This window comes from Dermacentor variabilis, chromosome 3 (assembly GCF_050947875.1).
Source record: "Dermacentor variabilis isolate Ectoservices chromosome 3, ASM5094787v1, whole genome shotgun sequence".
NCBI classification, from domain to species: domain Eukaryota; kingdom Metazoa; phylum Arthropoda; class Arachnida; order Ixodida; family Ixodidae; genus Dermacentor; species Dermacentor variabilis.
In genome coordinates this window covers 93800877-93827845 of record NC_134570.1, presented here as the reverse complement: position 1 = coordinate 93827845, position 26969 = coordinate 93800877, and the positions used below count along the sequence as shown (strand labels likewise).

Here is a 26969-nt window from a genome sequence, read left to right as displayed (position 1 = left end):
GGACCGCCGTGGTTTACTTCATAGGCGCCGACTACGGGGGGTGCCTCCGGGGCCCGAGCCTCCTCCGGAGCCAACAGCCCCCCCCCCCCACACACACACATACACCTAAAGTGTCATTACCAGAGCTTTGTCACCCACATCATTTGTAGTTTCTTTTTACTTTCCTTGACCCATTCACTTGAAATGTTATTGTGGCTAAAAGCTTACTGCATCATTGTTTGCGCGGACGTCCACGACTTTTATTTATTTATTTATTTATTTATTTATTTATTTATTTACCCTCAAGGCCTTTGGGGCGTTACAGAGGGGGTGGGTACATAGTTGAACAAGAAGAGAATCTTAAGTTGCGGATGAAATCAAGAAGAAACAAAGAAAACCAAAGCACACAAATACAGAACATTTAGTTCATACTTTCGCGTTATTTCTGTAAATCCTGACAATAGGAGCACGCGCGCATTAGAAGCACTATAGCGGCGGCTGCCTTATCCCTATTTTCTAACTTCAACATTCTTTTAAATTTCTGCTGTAAACACCGTGCACACACACAATATATTTAAATATACACACAGGGCAAAGTTTGTTATATTCTTGAAAGAGATGGAGGTAGCGAATTAAAATTATATTTCTAAAGGTATAAATATCCTATGCCTAGAGAATGAAAATGTTGCTGTATGTTCACCACGCTTCAAATTTCTTTGCAGCTATATTGACCATGAGAAAAACCTATAGACTTCATGACCCCTTCGGCAGACATTTATCAATGGCGTGTGAAATGCACGTGATTGTTGTCTGTCTCAGAACTGCTTTTCTTACCAGTAAGCAATGCTAATGACTCATAAAAAAAGTCTTGTAATAATTTAGAACATTTATAAGGGATGGAAACATCGTCAGTTGCATGCAAAGCTCAAAAATATACAGGGTGTCCAAATTAACTATCATACCCAAGAAAGTGGACGGGAAAACGGCGCCGTGGTAGCTCAATTGGTAGAGCATCGCACGCGAAATGCGAAAGTTGTGGGTTCGGTTCCCACCTGCGGCAAGTTGTTTTTTCATCCACTTTAATTTCCATTAATTTATCGTTTCGTTATTTCATTTATTAAGCACAAGTAATTTCCCCTATGTTGTCCTTGGTGTCAGTGTTCGTTGGCTTCTTATGATATATATATATATATATATATAAAACTCTCCGCCTATGGTCTACTTTATAAGCATGTTCCACGAGAAAAATATAAAAACAGGTGTATCAATACTCAGTGAACACCACGTATTGTGTATCACGGCAGCTCTACGTCGCGGCCGATCCCTCAGTGGTACGTAGCCCGATCGGTAATTGGATGTGGCTGCGCGCGCTGATATGAACTCGTATCATCGATAGCGGCCGGTGGCACGCCGTCTCGTCGCAACGATGATATTGATCTGAAGAAAGGAAATACGCTTGATTCTGCAACCCGTGAGGGAGCACGGCGAAGCGCGATGCGGTAATGCAAACAGTTAGCGGGACCGCGGCGCCTTTTCCACTTTGTTTCCGACAGCAGCCACCGCGAATCGTCCCACGAGGCTATTTGCCTATCGAGGCTGCCTGTCTAGACTATTCGGCTATCGAGGCTATTTGCCACGTGTTCGCGTGTTCCCGCTCATATTGCTCACGACTAGTACATCTTTGTTGTTGTACTGTTCGTTTCTTTATTTTTTTTTTATTTTTTTTGAATTTCGAGAAAAGATTGGGGTCTGTTATTGCCACCGATTCTCATCTGCAAGGTTCAGAATATAATACGAAAAAAGCGGGAAGAACACAAGAGGAGTAACTAAATTTCTCGTGGTGGGAACATCTAAATTCCTCACGGCGCATTGCACAGAACACAAAATGTCAATCAGCGCTTCCGAGATATTTTTGCATGTGCTTCAATATTTCTTTCCCTCAAGAACCGTCTCCACCTTACCATCTATGAGAATGAAGCCATGTCTTGGAAATTACGTTAGGAAATAAATAAATAAATAAATAAATAAATAAAATATATAAAGCGGGATATGGTGCCCTGGTGGTACAGAAATAATTGTCAGCTCGCTCGGTACTAATCAGTTTGTACAATAGCGGTAAAGTAATTCTACATATTTATTACCTCATCGCGCTTGCCAACAAATGCGCGCCAATGAAACACATCAATTTAGCGCTTACGAAGTATTCCTGTTCCCAGAGAACTGCACTGAACTTGTATTATGAGCACTGGTACTGGCGGCCGCTGCGGTGATGTGGTGCCACCTCTCTTCCCGGCTTCGCACTGGCGCCTCTGCGCACCTGAAATGCTTGTGCACAGGTGGGGTTGTATACAATGCCGGTTTTCCGAGCTTTTTAGGGCATTCAGCCGTCCAGCGTTCAGTGTACCCGCATACCGCTGTACCGCTGTTTGTAAGGGCGGTCAACGCGCTGTCTGCTCGCGCGCCGTTAACCGTTATTTTCTAATCGTCGGCACTTGTGTCTGTGTTGTGCAACCGACTGCAACTATCGCCCGCAGTGGCCTTGACGCACGCGCGTCCCGTGAAGAAAGCGTGTGTGTCATTATACAGTCTGCTTGACTTGCGCGGATGAAAAATAGCTGCACCGGTTGTCGATAACGCGCGTCCTTCCTGTCTCCAGGTGACAGTCGCGGCATTGTGACAACTGAGGGCGTGGGCTGCACAAGTTCGAGCTTCTCGTGTCCGTCGTTCAGAACTTAAGGGATGTCGCAATTTTCTGCAAAACGTTACGGCACTGCTGGATATCCTTCGGACGACGTCGTGATTGAGCTGGAGCGGGTAAATATGGATCCGTTTGAACTTCTATGCGATCGCCTTGAACTTGTCGAGCCATTGCGGTGTGTTTGGCGCTTTGACGCTCAGCAACAGTTGCGCGCGATTTGAACGGGCTCGTTACTAATGTGATCGTATTGTGTCGCACGTTTAACTGAACTTTGACGAGTCCTGTGTTTTCTCGCTTTCAGCTGTGGAGGCCCATCTTTGATAAGGTGAGTGCACATTTTGCAGAGTCAGCGTATTGGTAAGTTGAGTACGTGTAGATGTCGCACGTCTGCGTCATTTAAGTTGTCCTCTCTCTATACTATTAATTTCTCGCCCTCTTTTACGCTCCGTAATTAGTATGACCGTGACCACGACGGCGAGATTCCGCTCGAGGATATCCTGCAGCTGTTGCACGAAAAAAATGAGGAACTTCAGCACGACATTCCTCCAAGCGTCCTCGAGGAAATCGTCGAAAGAGCCGACTGGGATTCCAACCGAAAACTTTCTTATGCAGAATTCAAAAGAATGGTGTGTCCCTTTCTTTTCTTTATTTCTTTTTGCTATCAAGCGCAGCTATTGCTCCTTTATTCCGCGTTTCACGTACAGCCTATTTTGAAGCTAGATTCGCCTGATCATGCTAGCTTTCAAAGTGATAAATTGCGCTAGTTATAGCTCTGAAGTTAGGTTGAAATTGACGGCCAATGACAGGAAAGCATATAGCCTTTCTAGGGTTACCTATAAAGTAGACCACTCCTTCTCAATCTTGCCACAGTTGCAAGGTGTTGGCCAGACCTAAGGAAACTATATTGCTTCAAAATGCTGCAGAAATTTGTATGCATCGCATCCGTAGTGCTATTGTGCATCTTGCTGTTAAATATATGATGCAACATACAGGGTGTCCCAGCAGAATTTTGCTAATTAACGTTTAAAAATGGGCTGAAGCACTCTAGGAGGATTAGAATATACCAAATGCACATAGTTGGCTTTTTTTATGGTCCCCTTAGAATGCCCCTACATATTTTTAAACTGTTGTTACAAGTTAGCTAGGACAGGCGCTGTAAATGTACATGCATGTACATGGCCTATTGCTAAAAACTTGGTGAAAACAGTTTGTGCATGCAGTGTCGAAACATTTTCATTTTTGACAACTATATACATGTTCCACTCATGATGTTTGCTTTCTTTTGCTGTTCAGTACTTACACTATAATGATTGTGTTGTGTCAACGTCAGTTGTTAGTGCTGAGAAAAAAACTTCTTTTTCTACAGGTACACGCCTCTGACTTGGCTGAACACAGACCACGGTTCCTTAAATTGGTTCGCTATGCTGCAATGACAGTTGTTCCTAAAAGACAGCGAGCCACAGTAGTGCGTCGATACCTTGAAGAGTATAGCTGCATGCCACCACCTCTTTTTTTGATCACTGTCAGTCTCATTGAGGTACGTACACATCTTTTGTCATTTTATAGCGAAGCTGTTAGCGTCTCGGTGGTCGGAATTTTCCATGTCCGTCTGAACAAAAATTATCACCCTCAGCAATGACTCGCACCCTCTAAGCAAACAAAAGTGTGTAATAAGGTTTATAAGCACCAACTATAGGGCCTGGAGGCCTCTAGCCCCCTCCAAAATTTTTCCGGAAGGCAATGCCCCCCCCCCCTCTCCCCAGAGATTAGCAATGGGATCAGGAGGCATATGTCTTTTGTACAGTTTTGGACAAATCGACTGAAGAACTACAGTTGCCTAAAAGTGTGCCTAATAGATTTGTCTTGCACCAACAAAGGAAAAGCATGACAACGCCAAGAGTTTTAGATCCAGTTCACCATCAGGATTCCAAATGGCAACGGGAGCTCTCCAAACGTCTACTGTTCCAAGTCTCTGTGCAGAATCAAATGAATGGCCAATTACTCAGTGAAGGTGCTTCTTTCGTACCCATTTTCTTCGAAGACTTCAAACCCTTCTTGAACATCCAAATCAACTCTTTACTTGAAACATCAACAGTGAACTTACTTTTAAAAATAAGCCTGGCAGAGGCTACACATCATCCTTGAGAATATAAATAAAATGTTTATAGCAAAATGAATGGGACTCAGCTCCATAATGAGCTCCATAGCCTTAAACCCATCTTGAGTGAATGGTGGAGTGCCAGACACTGTGAGACCTGTCCTGCTGCTAGTGAGATGAACGTTTTTCTTCCAAATACTTCCAAATATAAGGACTCTGGCTTGAGGTTTGTGCAAAATGGGTTTTCTAACTGGAAGGAAGCTATTCTAAGATTTAAAAGTCATCAGGCCTCGAATCTGCACTGTGCACCCACGAGCGGAACCACAGCTATGAAAAGGGGAGTGAATGTAGCAACTGCTTCTGTAATTGGTAATAAAAAGGAAATGGAAGATGCAGGAAAAATTGGAAGATGCAGCAAAGTTATCTTCATTGCAGTACTTAGCATGCCAGATATTGGCAGCATGTGGTCATGATGATGCAGAAAGTAAACGTCATGCAAATGATGCTCCAGAACTGCAGTCATGGCTTTCTCAAACTAATTACAGGTGGCTCTTCCATGACATGTTAAACGAAATGGAAATTTTCGCTTTTATGTTCTCCAATCGCTTGCAAATGAGGTTCGTGAAGCAGGGCACTATGCCGTGATCATGGATGAGATGGCGTACATATCTGCCAAGGAGCAAGTGTTGTTCTGCTTTTGTATTGTCCAAAAGAGCCTCGAAACACATGAGCTGTCCTGTGTGAGAAGAAAGGGAACCAAGGGGCCAGATTTTTATTAATCATGCTATAAGAAGCCAGCAAACGGACACCAAGGACAGCATAGGGGAAATTACTTGTGCTTATTAATTGAATTAAGGAAATTATAAATTAATGGAAATGAAATGGATGGAGAAAGAACTGGTCGCAGATGGAGAACAATCCCATCTCTGCGTTGCACATGTGATGCTCTTGCCAATTGAGCTTCCATGGTTGGTTCTAGTAGTAAAACATAAATACCCCAAAAAGTGGATGGGAAAACGGCACCACAGTAGCTCAATTGGTTAGAGCATTGCACATGTAATGTGAAGATGTGGAATCGGGGGGGAACAAAGGAAAAAAGAGTGTGTTAACTGGGCCCCAGCCCCCCTCGGCAGGTTGAAAGCTCGGCGCCTATGCAATGGCTCATCCCCCTTGTAATGCATAGGCTACAAGGTCTTGCCAAAGTGAAGTGAACAGTGCATACATTCATTAGTATCACGCATACAACGTACAGAACAGCCTACATGTCAATAAAGAAGCTCAAAACAAGCATACGTCATCATCAGCAAGGGCTCATACTTCATAATCAAGCAAATATGCAATGGCTCATACCCCTGTAAGCTGGTGCCAATGTGGACGCGGCCTGCCTCGGTCTGAAAAGACCGGGCTTCAGGACTCTAATAAAGTTTTGTGAATGAATGAATGAATACCCTAGTAAGCAAGCAAATAATGCAATGGCTCATACCCTTTTAAGGCAGAGGCTACAAGCACTCAGCCTAGTGAAGCGAACATTGCATACATTCATTAAAATTGCCCATACAGCACACAGAACAGCATATGTTTCAATAAAGAACAAGCTCAAAACAAGCATCTGAATCATCAGTAAAGCATTGCATAGCCCCTTCAGCAGTTGTAGTGGTGGTTTCACAACAGCTTTGCTGGACATCCACTTTTGCAGGGCCGGGATGACGAGTCAACATTTTTAGCGCAGCATTTCTCAGATTATGGTCTGCGGTTCTGAGTTCATCAACAGTACTCGGAGGAGGATGCTCAGTGAAGCTTAAAGTGGTCTGCTGTGTCAAGGTGGCCGTTGATATGGGTATATTTTACGGAAATTACAATTTGCCATCAGTCCAGACTCTTGATGCCATTAGAGAGATCCATGGGCCTTGATACAGAGAGGGGTGCAGTTGATAAGAATTGTATGTTTGCTTAAAAATACTAATGAGCCAGACAGCTGACAAAGGCAACAAAGCTGTTTGTGCAAGACTGAGTTTTCTATTCAGGTAAAGATTGCATTGTCGGTTTTAACATCCTGAAGCAACACATAAGAAGGGCTGTGAGACGTGGCATAGAGATGGCTCCGGATTAACTTCAGCTACCTGGGGTTCTTTGATGTGCACCTAAATCAAAGTACATGAGCGTTCTGCATTCTGCTCCCATCTGTATGCGGCCACTGCAGCTGCGACCAGTTCTTTCTCCATCCATTTCATTTCCATTAATTTATAATTTCCTTAATTCAATTAATAAGCACAAGTAATTTCCCCTATGCTGTCCTTGGTGTCCGTTTGCTGGCTTCTTATAGCATGATTAATAAAAATCTGGCCCCTTGGTTCCCTTTCTTCTCACACAGGACAGCTCATGTGTTTCGACATGACAGCTGTTTGGCAGCGGAATGCCATAGCCACTGGTAGAGCTGATACAGGTCAAACAGGGAGCAAGTAAAGGGCTTGATATGGGAACCATACCGGTGAATGACTGTCTCCAGTAAAACCAGATATTACGACACCTTTTAACAGCAGATAGCATTGTATACACTGCAAGCAAGTGATGTTTGAATTTCATAAAAATGTAATACTGGTAGCTTCATGTATATAATATGGTTTTACTTGTTTTCCCATGCAGACTTCTGCCTCATTCTTTAGACACGTTGGCATGTCAAGAAGCCTACCATAACTTGAAGGCTGAAGAACAACGCTTTGGGGAACCCATACAATACTCTCAAATTTAGCATTTAATGTAAGAGTAAATTTGTTTACATGTTTATGTCTACGAAAGCTCATTCAAAGTACGAGTTATTTTACATGCTAGCCAACGGCAACAAAGCCGCATCACGTCACATGTTTATAACATTCCGGAGAAGTGCAGGCATTTCAGAACGTACTGGCAAAGGTTAGTTTCAATGTAGGCCACCATCTCATTTTCGATTGTTTCAGAGTCATTTGATGAATTGAGAATATCAAAATGAGCAGTGGACCATACAGAGGATGATATGTTATGGTCCATGCACAGCAATAAAGTGTAGTCCGAGAATGGTGATATGGACATTAAGCGTGAATAAATGTTTGTTCTTTGAAAGTAAAGTTTACCTGCATCATCTTTTTGAGTACCAGAATTGGAGGCGTGCTACATTTTTCTTGCTAGAAAATTGTGTGGGCATTAGATTTCTACTTTGTTTAGCAGCTGTAATGTCATTTCTGTATTATTGTTCTGCTTTGAACCTATATAAAGTAGCTGCACAATCGTTTCAGGGGCAGGTTAAAATCAGATAAAAACTCCTGAATGAATCAGTGGTGTGTTTAGTCGTTTTTGGTGCCTTTTGTTTCATTTGTCTTGCCAGATAATTCAATCCCGTCAGAGTCTGATTAACAGAAGTAGACTTGTATCTTGCAAGCTTATAGGTATCCTTAGATGGCCAATATTATCTGCAACGTTGTGTCTGTATGCGATATCAATTACAAAGTTATAAGGCACCTCAAATAACCTCAGAAACAAGCATTTGTTTCGTGCTCAGCTTTGCCTCATTGTTCTTTTCCAAGAAAAAACAAAGGCACCAGAAAGATCCAAATGTGAAATAGGTACACGGTCGCATGCTGCTACTCAAGGGCTCCCAAGTGAATAGCCACGGATACACGGCTTTACTAGCGGCGGCAGCTCGATTTTTCTAAGCATAGCTGTGCTGTAGGGGGGAGTAGGGGGCACTTTGAAACAGCTATACCTTGACGGTTCACTTGGGACTGTAATTTTGTGCACTGGACTTGTTCTGTAGATAGGCGCGCCCGGAACGTACATTCCTTTTGTTTCCTTTAGCAATAGAAATAAACCATGTGCAGGCTATGTCCACCTAATGCATTTTGGTAGATCTGTACAGCCAGCATATGCTGTTGTCAATTATGTAAATCATTTTTGCTTAACGTGTCAGTGCGTAGATAATAACGAGAGATCTCAGTGGTACCACGCCAGTCACCTGGAAGACAGTCATGCCCTTTACGAATGATCAGAAGGCTAAAGTGATCCTGGCTGTGGGGGCGGTGCATGGCAACAAGAGGAATGCAGCCAAGCTATTCCGGATGTGGCATTGTGGAAGACGCCCTAGTCCGTCAACAATACTTAGAACACACAAAGTCCTTTGCGAGACAGGTAGCTTCACAAGGAAGTGACACAGGACTGCGACGGTAGTTCAAGAAGCGGGAACGGATGTTACGACATTCTTTGCTGCTAACCCTCATGGTAGTGTGTGCGATGCTAGCGCGGAGGCCGGAACCTCAAGCTCATCAGTGTGGAGGATTTTAAAAAATATCATATGCATTCATACCATGCACATTTTCATAAAAAACCCGAAGACCGAGATTTTGAAAACCGACTTGATTTTGCCAATTGAATTTTCACGAAATGTAAAGGAGAACTGGACTCTCTCACTCGCGTGCTTTGGACAGATAAGGCTAATTTGTCCAGAAACACAAAAGTGAATCTTCACAACACACATTGCTGGAGGGATAGGAATCCCAACTGGCTGGCACAAACGCGACACCAGTACCAGTGGTCATTTAATGTGTGGTGCGGTATTTTTGATGGCAACATCATCAGATCCACCTTTTTTTGACAACACACTGACGACGCAACGCTACATCAATCACATCCTTGAGGACTCTGTGAATGACATATGTTGCAGTGTTCCACTTGCGCACCTTCGGAACGTCTGGTTTCAACACGATGGTGCTCCTGTGCATAGTAGTAGTCAGTCTCGAGCATGGCTCGACAAGCTCTTTCCTGGACATTGGTTTGGCTGGCACGGACCTGTACCCTGGCCTGCAAGGTCGTCGGACATGACACCGCTGGACTTGTTCTTGTCAGGCTATGTGAAAGATTGCGTGTATAGCAGTGAAGCTAGCACATTGGATGCCCTAAAAGCAAAAATAAGTAGTCTGCCACGAGATTCCAACGTCGTTGGTCAAAGCTGCAGTAGCACAAGTGTTGGAAAGAAGTAAGTACTGTACTGCTTAAGATGGTGATCTGTGTGAGCATGTTCTATAAGGGGCAGTGGAAAATAACCGCGGAAAACTGGTATAAAATGTGACTGTTTAACGCACCATCATGATGTCGCCCTACCCTTACATAAAAGAAACTTGCGACAAAGATAGAAATAGGTAAAAAACTACTTTGTTTCGCCTCTTTTTTGGGGTTCAAGAGACAGAAAGGGTAAATGGCTAAACCAGTTGCACCTTTGGATGTTTCTCTGTGGGCGGTTTATTTTTGATTGAAGTAAACTCCCAAGTTGCTCTTCCCTGTTCTTGCGAGAGCTTCCTCTTTTTTTGAGCTCTTTTGCACACTGTTTTTTTCTTTAACATTGGTTGAATTTCTTTAGTAGCTTTGTTTCATGCTGTGCAAAGGTTAAAGTTATCCCGAGTGCCTCATGATTGAGCACGACATTCCTGCATCTGCAGTTGCTGATGCTTATCGCACCACACTTGTTAGGTCACGAAACCTCTCGAGCCATCCTACATGACGAAGCCTTGTACGATATGGCGATAAACGAATGCAGCCGTATATCTTTCAAAGGTTGCTTGGAGGGGCTTGAGTAGTGGCGCGTGAGCGCGTATCTATTTCGTATCTTGCATATTTCACGGGCTTTTGTTTTTTCTTGGAAAACACTACCAGGCACTCTTCAGCATGAAATAAATGCTTGGTTCGGAGGCTACTTAAGGTGCCCTGCAACTTTGTAATTGACATGTTTGCAATTCAAGCAGTAATTAAAAAGTTCACTAATTAAAAGCAGTGAATTAATACTTCGTGATTAAAAAAATACTGGCTGTCGGTGCAGTCGGTGCGATTTCTGTAGAGCTCTTGGTTTTTTTTTTTTTTTTAATCTTGGGCCAAGTTAACTGGGAGACCCAGTATATTTGCATTGCATTACGCATGTCACGCCTCTGACTGTCTACCACAGCGATCACAAGGCAGTACTGTGCAAGCGCAAAGTCGTCCGTGAAAGTGTGAGTGTGTGCGTGTAATCAACGGCTATATAATCTAAAATAAAGGCTATGTGTCTTCGTTCAACTTCAATGTTCAAAAAATAATATCCTAAACAAGCAATCAAATCAAATATGCATAGCATCGGCTTGCTTGGGTTTCATTTCTTGGGTTCGTTGCATGGTCGTTCGCTTAGGACTTTTGACTTTGATTCAGTTTGCATTGGGGGAAAGCTTCACATTCAACCATCATTTGTTAAGAAAGGGGCTTTGATTTTTTCTTCATCAGACTGCTTAATTGACATCCAAAGAAGCCATGCAAGCCTTTGAAGATTGAGACTTTGCATGGGCTTTGCTCAGCACTACTGTTTTTGTTATTGGCCATGCAAACAGTCCAGACTGCGAGAACTGCACTGTGCTGGAGACTATCGACCGCATGCTTCATGCGTGCTCAGGTGTACTTGCAAGAGAGGCAATCGTTGGCTAAATCTTTCACTTGCCTTGATAACTGGCAACATTATGAAATACTTCCTTTAAGTCCATGGCCAAAATACTCTGTGTCAGGCCAAGAAGGCCATTGAAGCTTTTATAAGAGAAAGTGAACTGGGTATGTGACTACAATAGGTGTTCCCAGCTTTTTAATTTTTATTCATGCACATCTAATTTTATCTCCTTACGATATTCACTTTCTACCTCCCCTTTTCCCTTACCTCTTACCCCAACATTGAGGAGCAGGCTAGAACTTGGTAATTCAGGCCAGCTTCTCAGTTTTTTATTTTAGTAATACATCTCTCTCTTTCTCTCAGTCGGTTGGCTAGTAGCAGCGAACAAGTAGGAGGAGGAGTGAAATTCTCAGCTTCAGTTATCTTTAGCCACTGCTGTCCAAGTTTGCATGGCTTTGCTGTTCAATACTTCACACACTTCGCTGTTTTCTTTGATTTTGCCCTCTTGACAGGTTGCCGTGTTCATCTACTATTGCGTGACCCTTGGAGAGTTCACAGCCATAGGTCCAGTGCCAAGGGACAGCCCACTCATCTACAACCCGCGACGCCGAAAAGAAGCTTGGCGTTACCTTACATACATGTTAATACATGTTGGGTAAGGTCCGATGTTAACATTGCTGTGCTCACCTGAAAATTGAACTTTAGAGAGAGGTACTGAGTTATTTAAAATAAATACGTCACAGGGTGAGTCTGAGAGAAAGCGGTAAATAATGCATGAAGTCTACACTGGTAAATAAAGTGAATAGAATAAGGGAGTGACGGTAAGAAACGCATCCACTTAGCCACATAATACTGCAGGTCATAGGCTGACAAAATAATGAAAAGAATTTATTGTAAAAGCAATGTGCAGGTTTGTGCTAGGCAGAACAAACTAGTACTTCAGTAATGTAGCAGCTCTTCAGGCACTCTCCTAATTAGTGCAGGAGACCAGTCCTTAAGTGTCTGTCAAGCTGACTTAAACTGGCCTGCTGAGGCATGTGTTGTGATCCACACATAAGTACATTGGCTAGACAGTCTGCCTGAAGGCTTATTTGTGCTAGTTACTCACTGTGGCTTAGTTACTCTTGACATTTGACTCTTGAGCATGAGGTCACGAATTCAGTGCTTGGCCAGAGTCAGTCATGGGAGTGGAATGCAAAAACATTTGTGTACTTATCATTGGGTGCACAAGAGCGCACACATGATCAAAGTTGACTTAGAAATGTGCACTATGCATTCCTCCATGTCCCTGTCACATTGAGTCCTGCCAATCATGTATGAGTGCTGCGAGCAAGGAGGATCCTAACCTCATCCCTTGTCAATCCATGATGCTTCCAGGTCCTTAAGGATAAGAGTTGCAAATGCTGGTACTGTGCATGAAACAGGAGTGACAACTCTGCATGAAGCTCTTCTTAATGGACAGAGCATGAACAGAAACAAGGTCTGTAGCTACTGGAGCAAAGACTAGAAAGAACTTCGCTGGATAAGCTATGAGGAGCTCCTGGAGAAAGGCCAAATGCTTGAGGCTAAAATGCTGTCCCTGGGTCAAGTGCCTTGTTAGAGAATCATTATGATCAACTGCAAGACAGGCCTTGAGCATGCTGTCTCAAGCTACTCCTTGGTGCACTATTCCATGTTTTTCTAACCAGTCACAGACAACGCCTATCTCAAGGCCACAACATTTGTTCTCTAGCAAGTGGAAAGTTCCGTATGAGTATGCGACTCTGCAGGTAAAGTGCAATACTTCGTCAGCAAGAAGGACTCACTTCCAGCTCTCAAAAATATTGTGTGCCGATAAAATTTCACTGGACATTATCATCGGATGTCACAGCAAGTGAGCGGAGTTGGTACTGGGAAGTGATTCTCTGAAGCTCGGTTCAAAGTCTGTTCAAGAGCCCATTTCATCTATGCAAGGCATGCTATATGGACTTCTCTATACTAATGGAACAACAGGAATGCCCAAGGGGGGTGCCTGTACCGCACGGTTGTCTCTTGAAAACAGCGATTGCCATCAACCCTCTGGAGGGGTGACCTCGCTAATGCGTGGAGCAACCCTGGGCTTCTGCAGAGGAAATGTGCATCTTCTCTTGGATGATAGGAACGCACTGAAACCTCACAACCTGCCCATGGTGCCCCGCCTTCTCAATCACATATTTTGTAAGGTTCACTCTATAGTTCAAAAGTGTGCCATCAAGCAGTATATTAAGCAGTATATTCAACTTTGCTGCAAACCAGAAATGCAAGCTTCATAGCCCTTTGTGTTGCTCTAGGATATTAACCAACTCCAGAAAATCGCGACATAATAGGAGCATCAAAGTGGTTTAAGCTGTGCGACGTTCACGGAAGCTTGAAATAATGTGTAATACGAGGTGTCCCAGTCAACATGGGCTAAGCCCCCCAAAAATTTGGGTATGTGATATCAGGACACAGGCAACTGTATTCTATGAAAGTCTTCTGAAAACTGGGGTATTTTTTCTGCCACATTTTATTTGCTAATTACCTAAATTAGCTAATTTATTAATCATCGGTCTAATGGCTTATGCTTGAGTGGCAAATAGTTTTCAGCCCGCTCCATTGTTTAGTTATTGTTTCTGCATTTTAATGTTGCGGTGTAAAATACAAAAGGAAAAATGGTAGGCGACCCTAATCTTTGACTTCGGTGTCTCTTAGTGGCACTCGCACCTCGGAATTGGTGTTCTTTAGGTTAAGCGAGCGAACGTCTTTCCCCTGGCACGATATGTGGACAAGGAATGAGGGAGGGCGAGGAGGAAGCGCAGCGTGTGCCACCTGGAAGGGTGTAGCCCCCTAGTGAGCGGCTTGCGAAGCACACCGTACGCGCCCTTTCTGCTCAACGTTGCCGTCAGATCATATAATTAGTGTGTGTGCACAAATGTTGTGAGCGAGCGAGCAGGTGCGCGCCGGTAGAGGAGAAGCAAGAGTGGAGGAAGTGACGCCCCATCCGCTCTGCTAAGCAGGTGTTCAGTCTATGCCAGGCAACTGCTTTCCATTAATTAGCTCGTTAAATATCATGCCACCTTCTTGTGTGTGACACCATTAGAGACGTCATTGCTTTTGCTTTTTACTTCCTGGTTTCCAGGAATTTCGCCAAAGTCGTGCTCACGTGACGGGTCTCTAAAGTCTGCGATTCTGTGCTTTTGTGTGCAGTGATCAGTGATTTCTAGTTAATTCTACTTATTCCAGACACCTCAATAACTCAGCTTGTAACTAAATTTATGCTCTGTTATCATCATCATCAGCCTATCCAATGTCCACTGCAGGACGAAAGCCTCCCCCCCTGCAATCTCCAATTACCCCTGTCCTGCACCAACCGATTCCAACTAAGCACCTACAAATTGCTAATTTCATCACCCCACCTAGTCTTCTGCCATCCTCGACTGCGCTTCCCTTTTTAAATAATGGTTCACCGGTTATCTATCCTACGCATTACATGGCCTGCCCAGCTCCATTTCTTTCTCTTTATGTCAATTAGAATATCGGCTACTCCCATTTGCTCTCTGATCCACACTGCTCTATGCCTGATATCATGTCTATAATGAAACCCATAAATTTTGTAGTGTACTATTTCTTTTTTCCAATTTTATTTTGAATATCATCCCTGGTCGTCTCGGGTGGTCTGAGGAGGTGAACCGGAAAAAATGCAAATTGACTGCATGCCTATGTGCTTCATGTGTGAAACAGGTGTGCTTGCAAAGGAGGTTTCAAACGATTCTCGAAGTGACTGAGTTGGCGACCGTGTAGAAGTGACAAGGCCTGTAATTGTAAGTGTAACAGGATGTAACTACTGTATTGTCCAATGCTAACGGAGGCAGGCAGATGCCAGTGCAAGCTACAGCAGTGCTCACCAGCTTAGGGTAGTTATAAGAAGTACAATTGCTCTTAGTGTTGGCCTACAGTTCCACCGACACCTTATCATATTCCTGCTGTCACCAAGTCAGCCATTTATACAAGCAGTTAGTTGTTTGGAACCCCCTTTCAGAGCACTACTGCTGCACACAGAAGACATGCTCAGTTTGCTTTTGTGTGCGCGTGTGCGTGCGTGCGTGCGTGCGTGTGTGTGTGTGTGTGTGTGTGTTTCACGCCACACCTTTGGAACATGAAAAATATAACCAAGAAAAATGTAGCATGCTGGAAACCATGTAATGCTATGTTTTTGAACGTGACGAACAATTTGGCATTTGATTATGCTAGACTAATAACTAATTTAGCTTATTTTTGACCATTTCGAGGAAACATACGCCAGTTTGTAGAAGATGACTGAAAACAGAACCCCATTCATCTCGTTATGCTATCTCCTTGCCTGTTTATTTAATTGGCTATATTAACTGGGATACCTTGTATGCATTGATAGTATTGGCAACTTTTTCTGAGACTTGTTCGAGATGTATGGCACATCAGAAACGAAATGACTTCTCTGTTGTCTGTACTTGTCTTCTTAAGATTCCGTGCATAGTAAACAAAAAAGTTGGTTTCCCTGCAAATCCATGGGCATTTAGATAGGTCAGAATATGTGGAATCTGGCTTTGAACCAGTCAAAATTGCACAGACTCATTCGTGTGAAAGCCCTGGATGTTGGATCTTCAGGATCTATCTATGTAATAGGCCTGTTTCTTTATAGGTATGATTTCATCACCATGCGTGCTTTGACCAGAAATGCAGCACAGTCCTTGTTTTGGTACGCATATGCGCATTCATTGTTTTCTTTTCATTTTTTCAGTGGCTTCCACATCTTTTTCAACCTTCTTGTTCAGCTCATGCTTGGAATTCCACTTGAAATGGTCCACAAGTGGTGGCGGGTCATGCTTATCTATGCTGGCGGAGTCGTGGCTGGTATGTAAAAAGAATGGCTTTGCATTGATATTTTCAGTCTTTTTGGGGTGTAGCAATGATCTTTGTGCGCATACTTGCCTAGCGTGTAGAATTCCTAATCTAGCCATTGTGATTGCTCAGTGGCCCATGAAGTCACAGATTTGTCTTACAACCATGGCAATCACATTCGTAAGCATATACAAGGCAGGATATATATACTGTACTCTCGAACTTTGTTATAACAATGTCACGTCTGACGCGAAAATATACCTTCATTATATTCAACATTTGTTGTAAGCATATAGTATATATATATACATGCTGATATTGAGAGAAAAATGTTAGATTTACTTTGTTATGTCAGTTAAATTGTTATATCAGTGTATATTATATAAAATGTTCAGCTGTACTCATAAAAAATGTGTTGACTGCTGCGTACTAACATTCTGGAGGAAAAAAGAAAGGTGTTGGAAATTAATGCTGTAAATTTCACCATGATGTCTGTCGCAGCCCATGATCAAGCTTACCTTACCCTTAGAACATGGACATGGACAGCTTTAGAACATGGACTTATAATTAATTTGGCAAGGGGCTCTATATTGTAAACTAAAGATCATTGCATTTAGGGCTAATTCCTTTCAACTAAATAGCAGTGCTTTAAGTTGAAAAACTGCACTGTGTTCATATTAAACTACAACTGTAAAGGCGTGCAATAGAAAGTTGAAATTTCTGTTATGCACAATGCTGCTGGCATACTTCCTTTTGCTCATCATTTGCCACTTCAGGGGCATATTGACAAACTTGCACTAGCAAGGTGCTCATCATGGGCACTTCGATGAAGCCTTTATGTTCACTGTGTCATGGGATAGTGGTGCCATCTGGCATGCACTTGAAAAATTGCAGCTGGTGCCTCCCTAGATTCAGGTGCACACCTTTGCGTCCTTTTCCACCTTGTTTTTCAGTTTTCTTGCCTGATTAGACATATGACACACAAGAGGCTTCAGACATCATGACATGAATGAGTGCAAGCCCTGTTTAATGTGACCTTTTAATGTCTCTGCCACACATAGCACGTATTGAATTCTAGTGTGTTGCATGTGAATCTGGTCATTAATTAAAAGTAATAATGGAGCACCATTGCCTTGTGATTAACAAGTTGGCCTTCTGGCCATCAGTACTCAGGTTCAAATCCTACGGTAGCCGCAAAGTGTATCTGGTGACATTTTTTTCTTCTATACAGAAGGCCGTGTGATGTAGTTGCCACAGGTCATTGTTTCTAGAAACATTGCTTGCGGTGCTGTTGTTGACGGTTGAAATTGTCTGTCGCACTTGTTCTTTCTAGGATCACTGGCATCATCACTGTCAGATCCATATGTTTTTCTTGCTGGGGCTTCTGGTGGCGTGTATGCCCTTATCGCAGGTCATCTGGCCACACTTATACTGGTAAGCCTACGATTAAACCTTATTCAAAGGTGCATTAGATGCAAACAGTAATTTTCGCAACAGTTTAGTAGCCTGAAATACTCAGCGGGCCACTTTTTTGCCAAGGAAAAAACTTTCTTAAGTGAGAAGATGGCACCTAATCGTACAACAGGACACATGCCAGCACTTTGACAGTACAGAAGCCCCATATGGCATTTTCTATCCCTAGTGTAATTGCTACGTTTCAATAAAGCAGTGATGATAGAAAGATAATTATCATATTTCACACAACTCATTGTGTGATAACTTAGTGGCTGTAGGAGTTAGGCCGCTGAGCACTAGATCCCAGGTTTGACTCCAGGCCAGGGCGGCTGCATTTCGATGCGGGCGAAGCAAAAACGCTTATGTGCTCGGATTTAAGTGCATATTAGAAAACCACAGGTGGGTAAAATTAATCTGGGGCACACCACCACGGCAACTTCTATAACCCACTGGGGCATTTCGGGACGTTTAATGCCAGAATAACTTTTTTTTTTCCTTCCTATTTTTCATCCTTTCAGAACTTCAAAGAGATGGACTTTGCCTGGGTTCGTGTCGTGTTCCTAACAATATTTGGCAGCACGGACGTGGGGGTGGCTGTGTACACACGCTATATGGAGGAAGACGAGGATAACCGTGTGAGCTATGCCGCTCACCTGGCGGGTGCCACGGCAGGCCTCCTGCTTGGCCTGCCCCTGCTGCGAAATATTGTCGTTCATCGCTGGGAGGTGATCACGGGGCGGGTCTTCTTTGCCGTGTTTGTCGTGCTCATTCTTGCCGCTGTCCTAGTAAACGCCCTTTACCAGGAGTACTTTCCAAAGTCGGAAATGTGAAGGAACGGCCTCAGAGTACTGTGGCGAGTTTATTCGCTGAAGCTAAGTGCACAGGTGATCCTCGCGGTTCGTAGGAGACTGTCGCCTCCTTTCCTGCTTGAAAGAATGGCCAACCAGGAGTTTAGTGGGGACAGAAATGCCTCGAGCTTTCTCGAATAATCGAAGGCCTAGTTTTACCCGCCGTGGTTGCTTAGTGGCTATGTGTTGGGCTGCTAAGCACGAGGTCACAGAATCGAATCCCGGCCACGGCAGCCGCACATCGATGGGGCTGAAATGCGAAAAATACCCGTGTGCTTAGATTTCGGTGCACGTTAAAGAGCCCCAGATGTTCCAAATTATTCCAGAGTCCCCCACTGTGGCGTGCTTCATAATCATGTCGTGGTTTTGGCACATAAGATCCCATAATTTGAGTCTAATTTTTTTCGAAAGCCTAGTTGGATAAGCTGTGGCATTGCTGCAAAACAAGAGCTATGCTCACTGCCTCTAATGTGTACAACGATCAGAACGTGTGTGTTTGTCTTTATGTTTTGAGGGATGAATACGCTTTTTCTGATTGCAAAGATAAATGTGGCATCTCGTGCACTGTCCAGCTATTTGTATTGTGAGTCTTTGCCAGCTCAGTGCTATCTATCTACAGTGGTGCCTGTCTATTTCTATTGTCAATGTTTCGTTGTCCGTGCTTCTGGAAGCCAGAAGATGTCACAAGAACTGAGCAGTATGGGTGGGTAATTGGCAATAGGTTTGCCATTGATTGTGTACCATAGATTTTAAGAAAATGGAGTCATTGCACTGCACGTTTCCTGCTGTATCTTGGGCAGCATACAGTGGCCTGACTGTGCTGCAGTGTATCCTGTGTACTACCAAAAACCAGTGAATCTGTCGTAAGTGAAACAATTCTAGGTAAAAAGAGCCGTATGTCTTTCATTGCTGGAGCGCCTCAGCATGGTCAGATTTGTGCAGACTGAAGCATAATTTGAACTCAAGCTCACTATTATCACATTGTGTGTATGCCCCAGTCCTGCTTATTCATGCAAGGCGAGCACATTTGTTGCACCGACCGGAACCCCAAAGCTTGAGCCCTTATTAAACAATCGATGACAGATGTCACTGCAAAGCTGCAAATGTGTGCCATCAAAAACTGCTCCTTTCTGTCGCTAGCCTACATGTTATGGTGCTACTGTCAGCCCAGAAACTTTCGATGGCAGCTCGCTGTAAAGGGAATTGGGGTTAAAAATAGAAAAGCTATACCGTAGTTAGGTGCAACAAGATCCAGATGAGTATACATTGTCTACACGCTTTTTTCGAGCTATATGTAACTTTGAAGAACAACACATGACAGGTAACTTTTGAAAACTTGTCACTGAATCGCCATCCCTCTCAAGAAGCCATGGGCCAGTATACCGTGATGCAGCAAGCCTATTTCATAAGAGTTAGCACCCCTAACAGCAGTGTATGAGCACTCGGGGTGTCTAGGGGCTTATGATCACTTTTGAAAGTTGATGGTATAACGATGCTTGTGCTGGTGAACACCAAAATATAATCGGACGCGACACCTTTGCCTATTTTGAACCATGTGTATTTTTTCACAAGTTTAAAGGGATGCTGTAACAACTTTTCTTCGAACCTGATAGCACATTGAATATGTCAATGAATAGTTCCTTAGAAATGTTTGGAAAGGACCCATAATATGATAGTGCAATCTTTGCTTTCCCCGTATCCTCTGGACTGAATGTTTCATCTCAGCTGGGGCAGCGCCAATAGCTCCTGCGGTGGTGGAACAGCTGCGCCAAGGGCCGTCCTCTGTGCCATCCTGCTCTAAAACTGCATTTTAGTGGAAAATTGCACCAAACCTGCCCCAAAGAAGCCTAAAAATGAAGGCCTCGTTCCGTTCATGCTGCCTCGCTAGTAAAACTGAAACCAGAACTGGAGGTTTTAACACAGTCTGCTCAGCAATAATTCATGCTCATGGACAATCGTCCACTGGCTGGTACCTATGGGTCGTCGTGCAGTCCGCGGTGTTATAGACCACAGCAAAACAGAGGAGGCCTCAGACACCAGAGGAGATGACAAGCAATCTTTTATGCAAGATTTTAGGCTCCCAGCTGCATAGTACAAGGGAATAATACTTGGCTTGTGTACACTGATGGCAGCATAGCCTACAAATTGCAAAGGTGTTTTTGTCATTTTATAAAGGTGTTTGCAGCAGCCTTTTAGGCAGGTGTATTAGGTATTTTTACTGGGTTCGCCCTTCATGCGTGACTGAAGCGTGTGCCTTCTACAAAGAGCTTCACATAAGCACTCTTGGCACACAGGAAAAACATTTTTATTGTTCTAGTTATACTGCTGAGAGGCTCATGTGTTTCATTGGGAGGCTCAAGTCATTAAGTGGGAACAAACTATATCTCTTTTGCCTATGCAGTAGCTGATGACAATGTCACCAAAGCTGTTGTGACATCGTGCTTTGTAGCTTGTTTGTAAGCTCCTGTGCATGTGTCATTCCATGCTGTATGCATAAAAAGTACATTTTCGTGTTTATACAGATTGGTAACTCACATTTGAACCTCTTGCTGCTGTCACTGGCAATTGTAGTGATCGCCTGGGAAACAGAGACTGCATTTTAAACAAGCCCAGTTGTTGTCAGAACAATTAATATTGCTTGTTGGTGAATTGTGTGCTGCAATTCCGGTGATGTTGTGTGCATTGCAGGGAAGAAAATGCAGTCAAATTTCGATATGTCCTGTCCCTTAGACAGCCATTCATTGAGTTTTACTTAATTATGATCAGAGTTTTTTTTTTTTTTAGAATTGAGTAATGTACCGAGGATTTGGGGGATTCACTTGACATGGCTGAACCTATTGGAAAGCTGTGATAATATCCAGTCCACCATTGCACTTGTGGAAGATTATGCGGTGTTATCATAGAAGATAAAGTGAGGGCTTGGATTGCACACTGTCCATTTTTCAACTACTACTTGTAATTACCTATGTGCCTTGCAGAATCGGAATGCAATTTTTTTTTGCTTTTTGCAAAAATGAACGAGCACTTTTTGCCTCATCTTCGCTTCAAGCAGCCCTAGCCGTTCCTACATAAGCACTGTTGACTTTCAATAATATGTCTTTGGCTGACTTATTCTGCTGAAAATGTTTCTCCACCTTGTTTCATTCAGACAGAAACAGGAAATTAATACAGCTCTCACTGACCTGAAACTCTTTTATTTCCATGTTTCTTCCTTAGTTGTGCTCAGTTTTAACCTGCCATGGTGGCGTAGTGGCTTTGGTTTTGGCACGTGAAATGCCAGAATATAATTACAATGAATCTTGGCCTTTTTCATGATATTTTATTTCTGATTAGCCCTTCATTACTCTTTATTCTCCTCCAAAACACAGTTAGATCACAGAGCAATCTGAATTGTTACCAGTCAGACTTGTACTAGAAATTTTGTGATGTCAGCACATCGAACCATTTTACATGGTGTCTTCTTTTTAAAATCTTTTCCTCCCACTTCTGCTTCTTGTAATGTTATTGGAAAGCAAAGAGATGAAACATTTTTCTATTTTTGTATGCTGTGGTGCTAAACATACCAGTATGTACACCGTGTGAGGATTTTATAAAGAAAGGTTTCTTGCCTTTGCCGAAGTTATTATTATGACGAGTGTTGTAAGTAGCACAGACAAATAATCTAGTGAGAAGCAGTTTTAACCACAATTATTTGTGTTGCTGTTTGTGTCTTCATGCTTGTTGTCATAGCACTACGATGTCAGGGGGTTGCATACAGCGACAATCATTAGGCGAGTCACGAAAAGTGTTGAAAGATTCGCAAGTATCTGTCCGGTGCATTGAATATTTCATCACTCTTTTATTGTGCTTTGCAGTAGAAGACAAGTTGTGTTTTTATCAGGTCACAAATTTTAAAATGCAGAAACGAAAGCAGGATTACTCAGTCAACCTGTTTTTCCTGTCCATACTTCCACAGAGCTGCTCACAGATGTTGCCAAGAGAAAGTTTATTTTTAACGCAATTGCATGTTGCTCACTTTTTTTGTGTGTTCTGTTGTCAAGCTAGTCTCACTACAATCATGATGGCAAATAGTGCAAAGAAATTTAACTTTATTTTTCTTAGGCGCAATATATACAGCGAAAAAAAAAAAATTTAATGCATTCGGATCACTAGTTCAAGGTTAGTTGAAATTCATAACAAAATTGTGTAAAGGAAACGAAGCAGTGATACAAGTAGCAAATTTGGCATACTCAATACTAAGCATGTCACTTTACATAAGAAAGATAATATATCCAAATTTTTTGCAATGCACGATGTACAGTAGGCAGTGCACAAATGTGGAACATCTTAAAGTAAATGACATGCATCAAAAAAGGCCTGCAGTAAATGTAACCTTAAAGGGACACTAAAGTGAAAAACTATTTCTTCTGCATCAGTAAATTACCATTCTACAACACCAAAAGCGCCACTCTTACAACGATAAGACGTTTGGTAAGGCAGAAAAAGCGCAAGAACGAAATACGGGTGGCAACGCCTACTTGAGTTCCCGCGCCTGGGGGCTGTGATGTCTTGGATTTCGATGGCATCTTCTAGGGCCTACTAATTGCATATAGCGGTACAGATTGACTACATTGTGTTCTAAAGGAACCAAATATTAAACATGGCTAGTTTCGGGAACCTTTATTTACCCAACACGGCCCAAATGTGAAAACATACTTTGGAATCCCTGACGTCACGCTGACGTACCGGCTGGGGTTTCAGCGCGAAATTCAAATACTGATACTTGGACCTTCATTTTCTCATCTAATAATCAAACTATTTTTTTTAAATGACTGCCTGCAGGGTTCTCAAACAATGCTTCGTTAGTCTAAACTGATTTATTGTTTCGTTTTAGTGTTCCATTAAACGGAGGAAAGGAGATCAACGTAATATAGTTCTAGCGATGTTTAAAAATTAGCTGCCTGTTTTACTTCCGTAGGTAGACTGTTCTGCCTGGACTATACCAACACCTAAAGTTCTTACCATACACATTGCAAACTTCTGGAACTAGGAAAAATTTTCTTTTTTTTAGTGCGCTGCAAGTATTGAATTTTCAGTGAGTAACCTTACAGGGAGCACTCATATCTTGGTACGCATGTGAATAGAGCTTATGTCAAGATTCGCTTCTTTGCACTGTTTTTTGCCACCATGAACGCTCATTGTCTCAGTCAATGTTCTGTGCTCTCCGCAGACAGCCTTCTTCTTCTTTTATTATTTTATATTTTTATTATTTTATATTTTTATTATTTTTTTTTTTTCAATTGAACAATTGCTCTGCATCAGCGATCGCTTGCACATCTAGAATTGAATCCCACAATTTTTTGCTACTCTTTAGGATGCCGTAGTTTGATCGTTGTGCAACCCATTGTGTCTATTTCCTCTTGAAGTAAGAAAGATGATGGCCTAGCTTACTCATAATCAACGTATTGCTGTAAACAATTTTGCATCATGAAGCCATCTTGCGTCAGACTTCATAACTTAACTTCAGGGTGGTGCTTGGTGCATGTTCTAACCATTTTTGGTCATGCACAGGTTGTGTTGCTGCCCATCTTTGTATGTCATTGTGCGCTTTTTACATGTTAACCTGAGCCTTTTTTATCGTGATGTTCAGCATGTTATCCAGTGGGCTCGTTCTAAACAATCTTTTGAAAATAACTTATTGCATGTGCCTCTATCCGCTTCACGAGTTAGTGCTTGTCATCCCCAGTACAAGCTTGCTGTGCCTTTTGATGTGTCTAATCATGCCAGTCTAATGCCTGCCGCAGTGGCTCGGTCGCTCTGGTGTCCTGCTGCTGAGCATGATGTCATGGGTTCAATTCCTGCTCGCAGTGGCCGCATTTTAATAGGGGAGATCATGTACTTCTAGTTAGGAGTACGCTAAAGAACCTCAGGCAATCAAAATTATTCCTGAGTCACCCGACTACAGTGTTTCTCCTGTTGCTCTAGGACGTTAAACACCATGAATGGGTGACTCAAGCAATCATGCTTAAAACTAAAGTCAAACCTCAATGTAACAAATTACTGGTCATAACAAAGTAAATCTAAAACATTTCTCACTGATATCGATGCGTAGCGAACATATGGTTGTAGTGAATATTGGCTATAACAAAGGTATTTTCGTGTCAAATCCGACTTCATTACGACAAGGTTCAACTTAATAGTACTGATTGAGGCTTGGCCTAGTTTGTACATCGTACAAATGTGTACTTTCTTGTGTCTTCACGCCCCCGTCTTTTCTGCACCGTTGGATCTACATTACAATTAAAGTAGTTTTCAGCAACATGCACAGCTTTTCTGATGCACACATTCATCATTGTTTACTTTAGAAAACCTTTCATTACTGTTGTCACGTTCTACCAGCAGCTTATCTCATTTGATAGCAGCATATAAAAGAAAAAAATTAACTCTTCCTTTCTCTAACACGAAGTTGCAGGACCTCTACAAAGTTGCTTGTATGAAAAGAAAAAGGTTTTAAGCAAACCCAATGCATAACATAAAATGGCAACAGGTAGCTTTGTAATAATTTAGAGCGTTTGATGCCTGATATCTACATTGCTAGCTATGAGAAATGCTGCAGAGAGGTGGGGAGGAAGGTGCTGTTGATTAATGCTTAATTAGCACTTGGGGTTACTTAGCATGCATCTGAATTTAATTTTATGTGTGTTTTTGCATTTCAAACCCTTCAGACTATGACAGCAAAGCCTAGACTTGACCTAACAACCTCGTATGCAAGCACAATATAGCCACTGAGCTATCATTGCGGCTTGAGGATGCTTTACCTGAGGTCAACAATAGAATATGTAGTTTCTCTCAATGTAGTACTCTTTTTCCTGTATTTCAGTCTTGCAGGTAATGCTTTTTCATGGTACATTTACCTGAATATTTAGCATTTAATCAAATAATTACTGAACAGAGTTGTAAACTTTTTTGCTTGAAGATTTCTTTTACTGAAAGAAGCATGTTTGCCTTCACAAAATTAAACTATAGATTATGGCCTCATAAGCAGGCCAAGAGATAATGCCAGCAGGTACAAAACACACCAATAGTCTAAATATTGCAGCTGTACATTGGCATGGCTGAGCTAAGTTTGTGATTCTCTTCACACGAATATGTGCTCCATGGCTACCAAAAACTCCATGAAAGTTATACTAGTTACTGATTATGTATGGGCAAAACCTGAAACTATTTTGACAATTTTTCCCATTTTAATTTTAGGAGGTTCTGCTAACACAAGAGCATAGCTGTTGTACTAGTCTATGCAGTAATTATAGTGAACCAGAATGCAAACCACACGCAGTTCATTATAACTTTAATTGCTTATGCTATATAGCGAGAGAAATTCAAAAGCTCTAAATTAGCAGTGAGGTTATGAAGGGCGAGAAGGCATCACTTCTTTTTTTTTTTCCGCAGGATCTGTGATGTTACCTAATTTACATTTAGCCGTTGGTTGTGTCAGCATAATGTTGCACCATCTGATTGTGGCAAAACAAAAGGCTGAAAGACATGCTCGTTTTCTGTATGTGCAAGAAAAGAAAGGATCGAAAGTGCTTTGGTAACCAGCTCCCTAATACCTTTCATCACTGGCTACATTAAGCAGTGAAACACCGATTAGCCCAAACATGTGCGAAATGCATGTGCTTTATGGGTGATACCACTGGTCTCCAATAAGATGTGCCGTCTGGAGTTGTAGTACATGCTGACGGGACAAAAAAAATTGCATGCTTTCCATAGCACTCTTGCATTCATTAATGCATGCAATATGACCAGAGTACTGGGCCTGCATAATGGTAGGATTCCTTCTGCCTGTTTATATTTCTTTATCATCAGCCATACATGGTCGGCCAGTCCCAGTGATAACGTGGGTGAAGTGCCGCTTGTACCACAGTCAAAACGTGAAAAGACTAGCATTAGAATAGAATTGTTAAATTAAACTGGCCCTGGTCACATCACTACAAATGAGACATTGGCTGTGGTAAGTTGAGCTGCAAATTATCACCAATGTTTTGTGCACTTTGTCTCGCATCTGCACCATAAGTATATAGTGCAACAAGGAAACTGGTTAACTGGCGTATTTATTGATTCCACAGCCCTGCTTCCATGTAAGGTGAAAGATTGGGTCAGTTAGTTTTGCATCATGAGATTATATCAGCGCTAACTAAAACATATGCACAAAGAAAGAGACACACGGTGGCCTACTTCCAACTGCTTGCCATATACAGTACTGCACGCTGTTAAAGGGGCTCTGAACCACTTTTTGTCGAAGTGGAGAAAGGCATTTGTAGTCAAAATAGGCTATTTCAGAAGTACTTTGCCTTAAAAAGTACTAATGCGGTTATTAGAAGAGAAGTTGTTGGCAATCAAACACGGCCTCCGCTGTGCTCCCGTGGCTTCTTCAATGCCTTGCAATGCGAAGGCTATGGCGTAGTGGGGAGTGCCCGCAACGCTCTGCCTTCTAAATTTCACCTTGGTACGCAGCTCAAATTTCATTTTGGATGTTAACATAGTCGAAGAAGAGAGCGCTACAAAGACGCGGACTAAAAGAGGAACATGTACGACGTACAAGGCTCCTTG

At 42.5% G+C, this 26969-nt stretch overlaps 1 protein-coding gene across 1 annotated transcript; it reads left to right on the top strand.

Annotated features, from left to right (window-relative positions):
• The first annotated feature begins 2388 nt into the window (after nucleotides 1-2388).
• LOC142576058 (rhomboid-related protein 2-like) lies at nucleotides 2389-26969 on the top strand. Its single transcript, XM_075685980.1, has 9 exons — nucleotides 2389-2547; nucleotides 2636-2793; nucleotides 2979-3002; nucleotides 3133-3303; nucleotides 4044-4214; nucleotides 11715-11857; nucleotides 15977-16089; nucleotides 17411-17511; nucleotides 18051-26969. Exons 2-9 carry the CDS (start codon nucleotides 2719-2721, stop codon nucleotides 18360-18362), a joined length of 1110 nt encoding a protein of 369 aa, XP_075542095.1. The 5' UTR covers nucleotides 2389-2547; nucleotides 2636-2718; the 3' UTR covers nucleotides 18363-26969.

Coding starts and splice junctions, on each gene's coding strand:
- LOC142576058 (XM_075685980.1), top strand. CDS start 2,719: ATGTCGCAATTTTCTGCAAAACGTTACGGCACTGCTGGATATCCTTCG. Junction 2,794..2,978: donor TCGTGATTGAGCTGGAGCGG/GTAAATATGGAT, acceptor TCTCGCTTTCAG/CTGTGGAGGCCCATCTTTGA. Junction 3,304..4,043: donor ATGCAGAATTCAAAAGAATG/GTGTGTCCCTTT, acceptor CTTTTTCTACAG/GTACACGCCTCTGACTTGGC.